Raw genomic sequence first — 15,451 nt, 5'->3', positions numbered from 1 at the left:
ATTCTTTTGTGGTTCTGTCACACCAAATCTATCAAACTTTTGGGAATCCATATGTATTTTCATCAGTACCATCTCTTGATGGTCGGGGATTCCTGTGTTTATTACCCACTATGTCAAGTGATTCTTTCCATAATTTGAGTTTATAGGATTCTATTTGAAAGGGCACTGCTTTTTCCAATTGCTCAAGAATTTGAGAACAACTTCACTTTCTCCATTATTTAAGAAAAAAAGAGATAGATATGGCAGGTGACAGGCTAACGCTAGGAAGAAGTTGGAAATTCCAATACGATGGCACTAGCTGTCACACAACAGCTGCTGGGCTCCCTGGTTCCCAGCGGAGGGGTATGTGTACCCCCCAGAAGTGGGGCTTCCCAAAGCTCCTTTAATACTTTGTGAGCCTGAGAAGATGGCAAGACATTCTGAAGGTTAACTGGGTGACACCTCCATCTGGAAATCTCGAATGTGCCTTCCCAAGGCAGGGAACTGCACTCAACTTGTATAGTTCAGCTACTGCTTGCTCTGTCTTTTCAATAACTCATGTGTGACCTAAATCTGGGGGTCTGAGTGGTCACTGCCCCAGATTGCATGGCCCATTGCATGGAGCACATCCAAGATTATCCCAAGCTGCTTCAATGGATTACTTCCCCACTATTTGACAGATTAATTAGTCACTTCCCTGTTAAAGACAACACACAATCTATTAAACGTACGTTCCAAATTAGCTGTTATAATTTATTTTTGGTGTGGCTACTGTTGTTTTAAACACTTGTCATGTATCAGTAAAGATAGCTCTTGCTCTAGGGGTTTTACAACCCTAATTAGGAGAATCTCTCAAGATAGCTAGTTGGACTTGTCCATATTTTTCTAAGTTTCCTGGCCATTCTCTTTGCAAAACTTTTATTTAAAGGTAAGCACTCTATACTGGCCAGGAGAAGAACAAGATCCCCAAAATGCTTTATTCACCAACACCTTCTCCTTTATAGACTTCATACATTTTTCTGCCACGCTTGATATCCATCTCTCTGCCAAAAGCTTGCTGCTCTTTATGCTGCCTTTATTGCTTGCCTTTGCTGAACTAAGTTATAAAGGTAGAGGTTACTATAGATGTTTGGACTTAGTAATTTGCAACCAGTGAACCATAGTTTTGGACTAGGTCCAATAATCAGCTGATAGATAAAACAGGCCCTCGAGATACTTCCCTTCTACCATTTTCTACTATGCACTGGTTGACTTATCAATAGGATAAAGATCCTATGAGATACCATAGTTTAATAGGGGCAAAATGAGCCATTTAAAAATATCTGGCTTAAATCAGTCCAAGTTAGAAGGCCCTCAACCATATTAGTACTAACTCTGAGCATTTCAAAATAGGCAAAGCTGGGGCTAAAACAAAATTAGGTGCTCAAGTAGCCCTTGCAAGTAGAAAGGGGAGAACAAGGAAACACTTCATAAATTTAGGGAGAATAATATCCTGGATCTAGATGTCTGAATTGTATCAAAGCCTCCTGGCATACTTGTAAAAGATAGAAATGGAAAAAGGAAGTTAAAATTGTTATTCCTTTTCCTATCTCAGGAGAATTGTTTGGCTAAATTTATTCATTGAAAAGATTTCCACTTTCCTGGGCATATATGGCCCTGCAATGGCTAAATTAATTCAAAGATGCCAAACTGCAAACTAATATCACCAACAACCTTTGCATTTGTTACAGAGGAAGACAATGAAAAGAATTTGGTTCTCTTAGTGGAACCATCCTCACAATCCTGAATTCTTCAGTTCTTTCTACTTCTGAAATTTTGAAATAAATATTTACCATCATTAAAGTGGCAAAAGTAAAGTCACTCCTCAAAATATGACAAATTGATTGTCCACTTTTGTCCCCTTATGAACAGAGAGCTTCTCTCTCTTCAATTCTATATTTTGACTGAAAACAAGGCTAATTCTAGTGTGAAGGGAAGAGACCAAAATCTAGATCAAGTGATATTACACAGACCTGCTCCTTTTATAGCTACTTCACTTGAAATACAGTCCTTCAATCTTCCAGGGTAAATTTGTAGACTATTTTTATTATCTAAAGATAATTTTATCACAAAACAAATTCTTCAGTCATGCAACAATTTTGTGCGTAGAGTAATGAAAGGAATGTGACCACCACCAGTTGGAGGTGACCATTTTTTCCATCCCAAATCTTTAGCTCTAATTAGTTATGAGATGACTTAACCAGCAGTCAACATAGAAAACTGACCTGGAGATCTAAGCTAGTGCTAATGGAAATCCAAAATTGTTTAATTCTTTGCTAATATTTTTAAAAGAGGAAAATCCATGATTTATCACCTGCAAGTTAGTTATTATATCTTGAATTTAGGTCACAATAGCTTTGTTGTTCAGTCATGTTTTTGTGACTCCATCTAGAGTTTTCTTGGCAAAGATACTGGAGTGGTTTACTATTTCCTTCTCCAGAAAGGTTAAGTGACTTGCCCAGGTCTATAGCTATTAAGCCTCTGAGGTCACATTTGAACTCAGGAAGGAATCTTCCTACTTCCAAACTTGGGACTCATCTTCTGTACCACCTAGCTGCCCATCACAATAGCTACCCTCTTCTTAACTTTGCTTCTACTGCTCCAGGTTCTCGTAAGGTATTCAGGGATAGTACAGAGTAATATGCTTTTCAGTGGAGGGTTTTTTTGGAGGTCCATTGCTGAGGAGAACTTTCAACATAGAAAAGCCCTTCAACTGTCCACAATATTCTGCCACTTACAGTCTTAAGGAGTTGTTTGGGGGTATTGAGAGGTATGTGACTTCCTCCTATTTACTCTGTTAGTGTGTGTCAGAGACAAGACCTGAAGCTATCATTTCACCCCCAAAACTACCTTATGCTCCTCATTGGCATAGGAAAGTATTAAAAATCCCAATATAGTTCCACCAAAGGCACCCAAGAAGATGATCAATGGATCTTCTTTTTGGTGATCACCCCATTAAATCTGATATTAAAACATGGTCTGTTATGAGTGGAACAGAGAAGGAAAAAGAGGCAGCAGAAACCAGTAGAAATCATGTATTTGTTGGTAAAGACTGTGCTCTGTTTTCAGGCAAGTCTCACACACACACACATACACACACACACACACACACACACACACACACACACACACACACACACAAAGAGCCATTAGAGAGAACCATTGTTTACAACAAATATCAGAAAAGGACAAGTAGGAAGACAGACTTTGTCACAGACATTGAGAAAGAATTTCTACACCCCCCCCCAAAAAAAAAATCCCAAAAGGCTTGGACCAGACAAAAGCAAGAAGAAGTTGTCAATTCCCATTCCTTTCAATATCTCAAAGAGGGTTGATTAACTGAATAGATTAACTTAAATTCCCTTCTTTCCCCCTTAAGCTTCTAGGGTCAAGCACTGTCATATTATATGATTAGGTTTTATTTTCTCAGCTCTTTTTCCTTCCAATAACATAATTGCCTTGGGCTGAATGAGTGAATGAAGGGGGAAATTGGGGACCAAATCAGGACATCTGGTCTTTCATTTCTGGTAGTTTAGGCCAAAGTCCAAGCAATAGATAGAAACTATTTTTCAATGGTTAACTAAAACAAAAAGCAAACCATCAATGTGCACTTTTCATACTTTTTTGAGGCAAGAGTGGGAAATAGGAAGGGAAGATTTAATTGTTTAAAAATCAGTACAGTGTCTTCTCCTTTGAGTCTAGGACACTAGCAATGAGCTCCCCTGTGCCTATGAAAGAGAAAAATGTGTCTACATCTTGCTTGCCTTTTTCATCCACCTCTGTTTATTTTTCCATTTAAGGCACTGGCCTTTGGCTGTCCCAGAGCTTCACAAAAGGACTGTTTAGCTAAGCGAGCTTCAAGTGAGCCAAAGAAAAGGACTTTTCTCTGGAGTACAGGGGAACTGAGACTTGTTTGTCACCTTTACATGTTCTTTGGGTCCTTCCTTGTCTCCTGCCTGGGCACAGATCCAGAGTATACATTTATGTAAAAGATAGAGGAAGTATAGAGGAGGAAGGAGGGAGGGATTCTCCCTGTTACATCTTCCTCCTTCTCCTATCCCTTTTGATCAAGCAAGCAATAAACATTTATTAAGCGCCTACTATGTGCCAGGCACTATGCTAAGCAGTGGGGGTCCAGTGCATCCTTATGAGAACTCACCCTTCTTCTATAGCTCTAGGATAAGTGAGAAGGACAGAAAAAATTGGAGCTGGATTTGGACCAGTTTGGGTAGGGAAGTGAGGCTCACCTCAAATGCAACTGAACACATTCTGCGATAATTACTACCCTTAACTGTGAGCGCCAGCAGAACCAGGTATTACAATACCGCCCTTTCATTCACTCCAATAAAGAAAAACCAAATGGTTAGGGGGAAGAATGACAATGATTTAAGGAGATGAAACCTTCCATTACTAAGAAAATCCAGTAACAGATTCGAGTGAATTCAGTATAAAAAGCACACACACAAAATTTCATGCAACACAATGGAGGTTTGTGTTTACACACATACACACAAACAAAAACAAAAAACAAAGCTCTGCTTACAAAAATCAGAAAGACTATGATCGATGCCTGTTTGGACAAAATTATTATTTGGCCATTAAATAAAGATACCTCCCAGATGTTTCATTTAAAAGAGCTCGGTGAACTTTTCTTAGATTAATTCAACTTAACTTTGACCTCACCAAATCCCTGTGAGGTAGGTAAAAGCAGGTATTATCACGCCCATTTTACAGATTGGGGAAGGAGGGGAGAAGAATAAGGTACAGTGACAAGGTCACCCGAGGATGAAGTACCGACGTCAGAAAGAGATCGGGTCTCCCCCCTCTAGGAGGAACCCCTCGCCTTCTTCGCTCAGCGCACCAGAACCTCTGACAAAGTCTGATTCAGAGGGAGCCAATGTGTCACTGCAGGAATGCAGGCCATGTTGGGCATTTTCTGATTTTTTTCCCCCATCGTTTCCTTTTAGAGTACATTAGGTTCCACTCCAAACAGCCAACTCAAATCAAAACAAGGGAATCTGGAATTACATGGTACCCTTTCTGGTCTCTGGAGATGTCCCATTGCCAATGTGTTGCCCTAAGAGACGGAGTAGCAGAATTAAAATACTTTGATGAAATACATAATTCTCTCTCACACACACACACGCCCTAAATGAGACAGCTGACATTACACCATGGGTACAGCACCACAGAAAGTGTGATCTTGTGACCTTCTGTCAGACCAGAATTAATACAGCTTCAGAACTGCCAAAATTCTAGCTTGCCAACCTCAGGGAAACGATCAGCTCTGATAGGGACTGAGCTAGTTGGGGCTCTGGGCTAGAATGGAGCCTGCCTCAGTCTCTCTAGAAGGCTAGAGAGCCCATGTCACTGGTTGGCATGAATGATGCTGAAGCCCAAGTAATAGGCTCCCACTTGGCAAAGCATGAGCACGATTGCAGAAATCATATGCATTCGCTTAGGGTACAGGCTCTCCAAACAACACTGGAATGCTCTGTGTTTACTGTTTCCATTTGTTGGGGAGGTTAGAAGGATAAGTGGGAGGGGGGGAAGAAAGCTAATTTTGTTATATTTTTTGCTTGCTTCCACCCACTAGGCAATATTGGAGAGTCCCTAGGGATGCTCCCTGCTTCCACAGACCTTCTAGCTGTATAGGAAGACAGCCCCGCCTACACAGGCTAACTAGTAGAAGATTATATTTGCTCTTTTCTAGGCTTTAATCAGCATGTACTGGTGGCAGGTCTTGGGCATGATGTTTAGAAATGGACATTCACATGTCACAAGAGCAGACACACACACAGATTCACAGACACAGAGCGGCGTCTGTACACGAAGAGAGAGAAACATGGAAGTGTTTGTTCCGATTCAAGAAAAATGAGTCCTACTGTGAAGCTCCAGGACACATGCTAAGTAACACAAATCGTCTAGGATATCGTCCCAAAGCATCCCTCAGGAGGCACAAAGGTCCAGGAGGTGTTTGGTCCAGGTGTGCCAGGGCCAGGATACCGGCACTCCGCCTCTGGCAGGCCCAGAGTGAGACCTCACCGCTGCTCACAGGACTGACTCCTTGGACTCTAAGTCAGGGACGCTGGCTGGAGGCAGGGCTGGGTTTCGATGGGTCACCAGAGGGGAGGTCTCATCCTCAGACTTGCAGTTGGGGACCGCCTCTACTTTCACCTCGCTGAGTTCGTGGTCCATCACCTTTGTCGCCTTCTCATTCAGGTAATGGAGGATTCCAGCCCCCAGGGCATCCCCTTCCACATTCACCACGGTGGTGGTACGGTCCCTATGGATGGCCAAAAAGAAAAAAGAGCTATTATTATTATTATTATTCCCCATCTCAGTATCATAACTACTGGTTATAACGATAAATAATATAGAACATAAAATATACATATGTGTGTAGATATATATATACATATATCCACACACATAAATACATACATAGATAACACACACACACACACATACAGAAAGACAGGAAGAAAAGTCACAGTTATGGATGCAGAGAAGGAAGAAACCTTAGAGGCTATTAATTCCAATGTCCTCACTTCACAAACAAGGAAAATGTCTCAGGTCCCACCATGAGCGGAGGCTTTGAGGCAAGAATAGAACTCAGGCCTCAGTCCATCTCTAGCTCTCTGTTCCCCTGCCTCCTGGATGGTAACTGGCACTGCCCCTTGCTGGGGAGCTCATGAGACATTTCTTGGCTGCAGCCTTTACTCAGGACCTCATCTTGCCAATTTTACAGCAAATTGTTTCTTTAAAATAGAAGGAGGGAGAAATCCTTTGAAAATGAGGAAAAGAGAAGTTGGTCTGGGACTTTATCCCCGTAAGTGACCCACCTAAGGACAAGCCTTCCCCATAAGGGAAGGAGATGGTAATTTCAGGCAGTGACTTTCTGAACTCACTGCAGTGCTTGGCAAATCCTACCAAGTAAACAGACTGGATTCTTTTTAAAATACGAAGCATTTAGGAAAGGTCAGTTCCAGACGGGGTTTTTGGATGACAAATTCAAAGTATGATCTCCCAGCATTATGAGATGTAAACTGGATAATTTTGATTTCATTAAATGGAAAGGTTTTGCACAAACAAAACCAATGCAACAAAGAATGGGAAACAAGTTTCTTAAAGTATGCTCTCCCTACTCAGTGCCCCCTACTGACTCCTCTGGTGTCCTTTCTGAAGTGAAAAAATTCCCTCTTTTATAGAAAGTCTTTCCCAAACCAGCTTAATTCTAGAGCACTGGTCCTCACACTTTTTAAATAGGGGGCCAGTTCACTGTCCCTCAGACTGTTGGAGGGCCGGACTACAGTAAAAACAAAAGCTCACACTCTGTCTGAGCCCCTCAGCCCATTTGCCATAACCCGGCGGGCCACATAAATGTCCTCAGCGGCCTCAGCTGCCCCACGGGCCGTAGTTTGAGAACCCCTGTATCTAGAGCCTTCTCTGTGTTAATTATTTCCTTCTTATCCTGTCTATAGTTTGCATATATTTGTTTGCATGTGGTTTCCCCACATTGGGTTGTAAACTCCTTGAGAACAGAAAGTCTAACCGAGCAGAAACTTGATAAATATTTGTTGACTGATCCAAGTACTATTCCCAATTTTGAAATGTAGGTTGTGGGAGCGTGGGGGAAGGATGGAGGTTGAGTTGCCATCTCCAGGCAGCTTACTTGTTTGTAATATGGAGAAAATCATTCTTGTTATATAATATTTGGCTACAAATGACTCAAGTAACTTGATACCTAGAACTTGATTAAGAGTCTTTGTTACAGTCTTGGAGAGAAAGAATATTAAATGACAGGCAGCATGAAAGACAGTTTCAAATCCTCCACCATTTCATTAACTGTGTAACTCTGAGCAAATACTGAAAAAATTTCAGGCTCCAGTTTTCCTATCTATAAAATTGGTGAAATTATACCAGTACTTCCTACTTCATCTGAGGGTGAAGTGAGATCTTCTCTCTCACAAGAACCCTAATCTCAATCCCAAACCAACCTCTAACCCAAAGAGTAATGCTAACCTGAACCCTAACCCTACCTCTAACCCAAACTGAACCCCAACCCTAGAGTGCTTTAAATGTCAGTTATTAGTAAGTACCCCAACTTCCACATTGCTGAAGTTAGCAGACCTCAATTACTGTTTGGTCTCATCTGCCACGTTCTTCCCCTTTTGGAATCTCTCTCCCGCTTGTCAGTGGATTGCAGAGTAAAGAGGTTTTGGGGAAAGATTCTCTTCTGCATTGCCTTTCTTTCCAGTGGTTGGTACTCCTGAGTAGGCTGGACTTTTCCCGAGCCTTTGTTCCCTGGAAATGCTTCCAGCCCAATCTGACTATTAGTCTTGCCCACAAACTGCTGGCACTGGAAGGATCCCTAAAGATCCCTTCCTCCAGCCCCTGTGATTTTTCAGATGAGGAAACGTATACCTTAAGAGGTGAAATAATTCGCTTAAGGTCCCACAGGCAGTAAAGTGGCCAAAGAAGGCTTTCTGACCTCCAGCCAGGCCATCCCTCCCCACACTTTCTCTTGACTGCAGGATTACAGGGCCACATTTAGAGTCTGAATGCTTCCTTCTGGGGTGTTAAGTGCATGGTGAATGACCCCTGAGAATTATCATTTGGCTTCAGGAGAGGGAGCCTGCTACAGTGGATACAGGGATGGATGTGGAGGCAAGAAGCTTGAGGTCAAATTCTACCTGCAACATCTCTTAGCTATGTGCCTCATCCGTAAAAAGGGAGATAATAATGCTTGTTATAATGACTTCAAACAGTTGATGGAAGGTTTTAACATTTGCAAACCACTTTGTGAGCTTAGAAAGACTATATAAACGTTATTAGCTATGGTTATTTGTAGTTTAACAGGTTTAACACGGATTACTCGCCATCTAGGGAAGGGGGTGGGGGGAAAGGGGGAAAATTTTGGAACACAAGGTTTTGTAAGGGGCCAATGTTGAAAAATTATCCATGCATGTTTTGAAAACAAAAAAGTTTTAATAAAAATAATTATGATGATTTGTCATCTCACTTATTTGACTTTCTGATGCAGAAATCTTAACTCCTGTAAGTGGTAACCTCCTATAAGGCAGCAGCCATCACTTTCTCTTACTCTCTCTGTACCTAGGACCAAGCAGCTGCTCCATAAAAGAAGTGAACAGAGGGGCAGTTTGGTGGTGCAGTGGTTAGAGCACCAGCCCTGAAGTCAGGAGGACCTGAGTTCAAATCTGGCCTCTTCCTGGCTGTGTGACCCTGGGCAATTCCCTCAGAAAAGAAAAGGGGAAAAAAAAAAGTGAACAAAAGGACACAGAATAGGAAGAGGTCTCAGATGCCACAGATGGGGAAACCGAGGCTCAGGGACAGGGAGTGAATTTTTGAAGGTTACACAAGTATTAAGTGGCAAAGGTGTCTCCCATGGGCACACAGTCCCAGGGTGGGTACCTACACTATCCAGTCCACTGCCAGGATCAGGGAGAGATCACGAGTGGGGAGCCCAATGGCTTCCAGGATGATGGCGATGGTGAGGACACCTCCTGCTGGCACTCCGGCGGCTCCGACGCTGGAGGCTGTGGCGGTCACGCTGTGGGAGGGAAAGGCATAAGTGGTCACTGCTGCTCCATGCAAGACGTCACTTTATTAGGCAGAAAGCAGAAGGAATTCAGAGAAGCTTTTTATTTTTTCCCCCACAACTCTATTACTTGAACATTATTACTATTATTATTTAATTATTACTTGAAGGATCTGTGATTTGGTCAAAATGGGAACTCCCCTCTACTAATACTGGCCACACAACTCCCCTACACCTTGACATGAGTATGAGAGCAGTGGTGGTGGGAAGGTGTGCTCTGTTACAGCCATGGAGATGGAGCACCTCAGCGGCACAGTATTTTAGCCAGCTAGACCCGAGTTCAAATCCTGCCTTACTATTTGTGACCTGGGCAGGTGCCTTAATTTCTGTTTGCCTCAGTTTCCTCATCTGTAAAATAGGAAAACTAACAGCATCCACCTCACAGGATCATTGTGAGGATTACAATAATACATAAAAAAAGTGTCCTGCAAGCCTTAAAGAGCTGGCTAGGATCACAGAATTAAGTCTTTTCCTTGGACAACAGGCTCATGGTCTGTTGCCAGATTGGGTATGAGGCTTTCCTGATCAATGGACCTGCCAGGGCTTGTGGCCTGCTGGCACGGCCTAATCCATATAATTATTAACCATATATTGATCGCTCAGCCCTCTTGCCTCACCACTGAGTGCAGGTGAGTGAGGCTGGCTTCTCCAAGGCTTCTGAGTGGAGGGAAAACTGGCAGGTTTTAGCTTTGCTGGAAAGGCTTCAAAGGCCTGGAAAGTGACACGGTCGGCTTTAAACTAATCTGGCTAAATTGTATTTAGCCCAACTAAGTACAGAGAGGCTGGTCACTGGCCACTTGGGGAAGAATGGCTTGGCCATGACAGTCCCTGAAACAAAGAATATAAAAGGGCTCTCACAGCAGAGAGTGCTCTAAAATCACACTATTGTTAGTCTGCTTGTTAACATTAACTGTTGGTATTCCGACGAATAATAGTAATAATTACTAACATTTACATAGTAATTACCATGTGCTAGACATTGTGCTAATAAGGACTTTACAATTATTCCCTCATTTGATTCTCACAAAATCATTGAAAGGTAGATGCTATTATTATCCCCATTTTACATTTGAGGCAACTGAGGCAGAGTGCTTAAGAATCTTGCCTTCAACACAGTTATTAAATATATGATGTTGGATCTGAACTTGGTTCATCCTGGCTCCGGACCCTTCTCACCATCTAGCTGCCCTACGCATATTCTGTGCTATGTGTGAAACTTTTTTTCCATTGACCAACTCATTGATTATTCACAGAATATTGGATGTGGAGGGGAAAATCCCTGCCTTTTCTCTCATCTCCAAATCATAGACAGCAAATATGAAAAATTGCAGGGATGATCCAATACCCTATGTCATGGGATTAGTATGTGAATTTTGCTACATAATAATATTATCACAGAGTTGCTGATGCTCTGTGGCCTTAACAGCCAACATATCCAAGGATGGTAGCTGGCAGCCAGAGCCGACTCCCCTACCTGTGTGCCAAGAAGCAGGGGGCTCCCATGGGCAGAGAGCCGGCCCTCACCTGTCTCCCAGACACCTGCTCCCTCTCTCCTCCAAGTGGTCACATTGGCTGATCCCCTTCCCCTGTGTATCTCACTTCCCCTTCCACTTACTAACCCGCTAACCACACTCTCTTGCCTCTGTCCTATGCCCTGCTCTGTGCTGAATAAAAATAAACATGGTTGCAGCTGCTTAACCAGAGTCCACATTCTTTGAGACACACGACCTTGGGAGGACTGGATGAGGACATCTGAGGAGTTTCTCTCAGGGGATGGCATATTCTGCCCTTTCCTGGGAGCTACGGTTAAAACCATAACCCCTAATTGTTGCACCCTGTTTTCGGAGAGTTGTTTTATTATGATTATTCCTGTGTTACAGACTGAAAAAAGGTCATTTTTTGCCCATGAATTCTTTCATCTTTAAAATGATTTTGAAAAATGTCTGTCAGAAAACCCCTAAAATTCTGACCCAGTTTTAGAGAAGATAGTCACTTACAGAATAGTGAAAATCTGTCCTGCATTTAGGTCTACATTGTTCAGCTGGGCAATGAAAACTGTTGCCACACATTGGAAAATGGCTGCTCCATCCATGTTCACGGTGGCCCCAATGGGAAGGATGAACCTACTGATTCTTTTATCGACACCATTATTTTCTTCAATGCACTTGATCATGGAGGGGAGGGTTGCAGAGCTAGAAATGAACAAAAGAAGAAAGATGAAACAGCTTGTCTAGTTGAGTTCAATTCTGAATCTTTGTGGGTCTTTAAATGATTCCTAGTATAACACATTTACTTATTATATTTTTCTTTAAAAAAAAATCAATGTTTTTGAAGAGTTTCGGAGAAAGCTAGGAAGAACCTTGTATAAAATGATGCAGCGAGATTAGCAGAACCAGGAGAGCAGCTTATACAATAATAACATCATAAAGACAGAACACTTAAAAGTCTTATAAACTCTGATTAATCCAATGATCAACCATAGCTCCAGATGATTGATGATGAAACATGCTAACAGAGAGGGAACCAATTTAGAGTGCAGTGACTGAGACATATATTTATTGGATATGGCCTATAGGGGAAACTATTTTGCATGACCACGCATATTTGTTACAAGTTTGTTTTTTTTTTCCAATGAGGAACTGGGGAGGAGGGGGAGATGAAAGGGGAAGAAAATGGATATTTAAGTAAAAACAATAAAATATAATTTAGAAAAAAGCAAGTGAACCCATCTCCTCCTTTAATATTAACTAAATAATCCTTCGGTACTATTTAATACTATTATTTTGGATGGGCAGTAAATGTCCTATCATAATATTTTTGCCTTATTTCCCTAAATCTGTAACTCAGAAAATTGAGTTGGATAGGAGCTCAATAGTCATCTCCTCTAATCCATACCTGAAGAATTCTTTCTATAATAACTCTGGCAAGGGGCTCTGTAACCCTGTCTTGTTCTTTGAGAAGGAAGCTCCCATCTATTTCTGAATACTTCTAATTGTTAGAAACTCTTTCCTTTCAGGGAGGTCATAAATGGTGGTCTCTTTGAGGTTCTGAAGAACATATGTGAGCACATACATATACTTATGTATAGACCTACTTATATGAGCATAAACATAAGACATCTTCAGCTCTGGACATTTTCTCTGGCTCTCTCCCATGCCTGGGACTCTTTCCCTGCTGTTAAGTACCAGTTAAAGGTCCACCTTTTCCAAGAAGCTATTCCCAATCCTCCTTAATACCTGGGCCTTCTCTTTGTCAACTGCCTCCAAATTATCCTCTCTCTAACTTAGATGTACAAAGTTGTTTGCACATTGTCCCATATTAAACCGTGAACTATTTGAAAACAAGGAACTTGTCCTTTTTCCTTTCTTTGTATTCTCAGGTTCAGTACATCACAAGTATTCAATAAATACTTGTTGACTTGACCTGAAGTGAAATTTGTTTCTTTCAATGGCTTCCTGTTTCTTATTAGCACTAAAAGCACATGTCCTGAACACATCTCAGTGAGCTCAAGTTTGATTACCTCAGGCACTTCGTGAGAATATGTTTCCTTACTGAGGAAAGCTGCTTACTTTACACAGGCCAAATTTTCATTGGCTGCAGTTTTGGGCAACGTAAGAAGGCTCTTCCAGACTACTTCTGTCTGTTCCCTCTAGACATGAATGGTGAGAAGGGAATTTGTTGTTGTATTTTTGGAATGCATTTCCCTTTCCCTACCTACATCTCTTAGAGTTCTCAATTTCTTTCCCCAGGACAGTTCAAGTGCTACCACCTTCTGCAAAAGGCAGTCAATCAAAAGTATATATTAAGCATCTCAGTACAGTGTTGAGTGCTGGGATTACCAAAAAACCAAACAAACCCCAAAACAAAAAAACCCAAAGTCACTCCCTGCCCTCAAGGAGCTTGCAACCTAATGGGAAAAGTAACAGAAACACAATTTACGTACATATGAGATAGATACAGAATAAATTGGGGATCATCAATAAAGAGAAGATACTCGCATTAAAGGGGACTGGGAATGACTTCTTGTAGAAAATGGGTCTTCATTAGCACTCAAAGAAACAGGGAAGCTAGGAAGTAGAGAAAAGGAAACAGGCAAGGGGGACAGTCAGTGCAAACATATGGAGGTCTTTTTTGAAACCTGTTCTACATTATACCTTACCTTCAGTCACTAGGGTCTCTGTCTCTCTCTGTGTGTCTCTTTGTCTCTCTCTTTTAACTAGTTTGCACTACTTTTTATATGCTCTGTAATTTATTTGTGCACATGTGTGTATGTCATATCCCAGAAGCAGACAGACTACAAACTCCTTGAAGGTTAAGGCTGTTCTGCTTCTGTCCTGGTATTTTTGGAGCATTTTTGGCCAGTCCTTGGCATATGGGACTTAACAAGTATTTAATAAATTGAATGGACAAATCCAGAAATGCAGTCCACGGTAACTACTAAAGTGATGTAATCAACAACTAAATGAGAAAAAAAAGTGTCCTTTATAGCCCTAGAATTTGTTTATGTAACTGTTCCCATCCCTGTAGTTCTTCACAAACATGGATGTTTGGGGAAATTGGTCCTTTTCAGGGAAAAGTGGGGGCCCAGAAACTTATTCAGTTTTTAGCTGGCACTAATTAACAACAGCACCTTGAGGCTACTTACCTGGAGCAAGTTGCAAAGGCTGTTGCAAATGGTGTGAGGAGTCCAAGAAGAAATTGGAACGGGTTTTTCCGTGTAAAAACAAAATAAATGAACGGCAGAACAATCCCTCCATGGATGATGTGGCCCAGAATTGATGCAAAGATGTACTTCCCAAGGCTGGTCACCAAGGTGACAATGTCTTTCATTTCTACAATCTTACTTCCAACAAGGAACATAATACCCACAGGAACATACCTATAGGATAAATAGAAAAGACTCTTTCATATTAGAAACATCTATGCAGGTAATGCCTTTCTACTATAAAAGTCAGAGGGCTTTCATCTTTCTTATTTTTTCCTTATCTTTGCAGTAGCCATGTCAGGACTAGTGGTATTTCCTGCATTTTATAGGCCAGGAAACTGAGGGAGAATTTAATTTCCTGACTGGCCCAAGGTCATGATTAACTGCTAATAGTCCTGTGACTAGAATTTTAGCTTCTTCCTTGGATTGTGTCATTTTTGTGTTACTTAGGAATGGCACAATTACCTTCTTAGGGGGATGAAGCATGAGGCCAGACTTTGAGGTTCCCAATCTTAAATTTTTCTTGCCTTATGACTTAAGTTCTTTAACCTGTACTGACTGTTCCCCTATTGATAAATATGAGTGAAAAACAATACTATGATGAGAGACAGGTGTTTTTTTCAATTTTACAGACAAGATTGACTCAAGCTCATGATTAAATGGCAGTACACTTGAGACAAGAATCTTGGCTCCTTCCTAGGGCTATCTGTCCTTTCTCATCCGAAAGAATGAAACTCAATAAAAGGCTATTTCAAAATAGGATGAAGGGTGAGATGAGCCCCTGAGAGATAATTGTAGCTTCTGCCTGTTTTGTAATCTCAGGTTTATCTTCCCTTGCCTATTTCCCTGTTGATAAACACAGGGATAAATACAACTACCTAATAGGATTGCAAAGCTGACATATATCTACATCTTTTGGGAAGGAGTCTTCTCTAATGTGAGAAGCTGGTTTTATGTGATTTGGTGTGTACATCTATTTAAGATATGACCCTGCATATTCCTAGGGCAGAGATTATTAAAGGGAAGATTAGTCTAGGGAAAGTCAGTTAATCTTGAAACCTCTACTAGAAATTGTTTTATTATTCAATTGTTTTATTTATTATATG

General features: G+C 41.4%; 1 protein-coding gene across 1 annotated transcript in view; it reads right to left on the bottom strand.

Annotated features, from left to right (window-relative positions):
- Positions 1 to 4,493: 4,493 nt before the first annotated feature.
- The window catches only part of SLC1A4 (solute carrier family 1 member 4), a 40,844-nt gene continuing 29,886 nt past the window's right edge, over positions 4,494 to 15,451 (bottom strand). Inside the window, exons 5-8 of the mRNA XM_074287078.1 lie at positions 14,286 to 14,519; positions 11,638 to 11,832; positions 9,458 to 9,592; positions 4,494 to 6,304 (exon numbers count right to left, since the gene is read on the bottom strand). Of these exons, the coding sequence (XP_074143179.1) occupies positions 6,070 to 6,304; positions 9,458 to 9,592; positions 11,638 to 11,832; positions 14,286 to 14,519 (799 nt within the window). The 3' untranslated portion in view covers positions 4,494 to 6,069. The remainder of the gene's footprint in view (positions 6,305 to 9,457; positions 9,593 to 11,637; positions 11,833 to 14,285; positions 14,520 to 15,451) is intronic.

Source organism: Sminthopsis crassicaudata, chromosome 2 (genome assembly GCF_048593235.1).
Source record: "Sminthopsis crassicaudata isolate SCR6 chromosome 2, ASM4859323v1, whole genome shotgun sequence".
NCBI lineage: Eukaryota > Metazoa > Chordata > Mammalia > Dasyuromorphia > Dasyuridae > Sminthopsis > Sminthopsis crassicaudata.
Note: the sequence above shows the minus strand (reverse complement) of the source record. Positions and strands in the feature narration are given on the sequence as shown.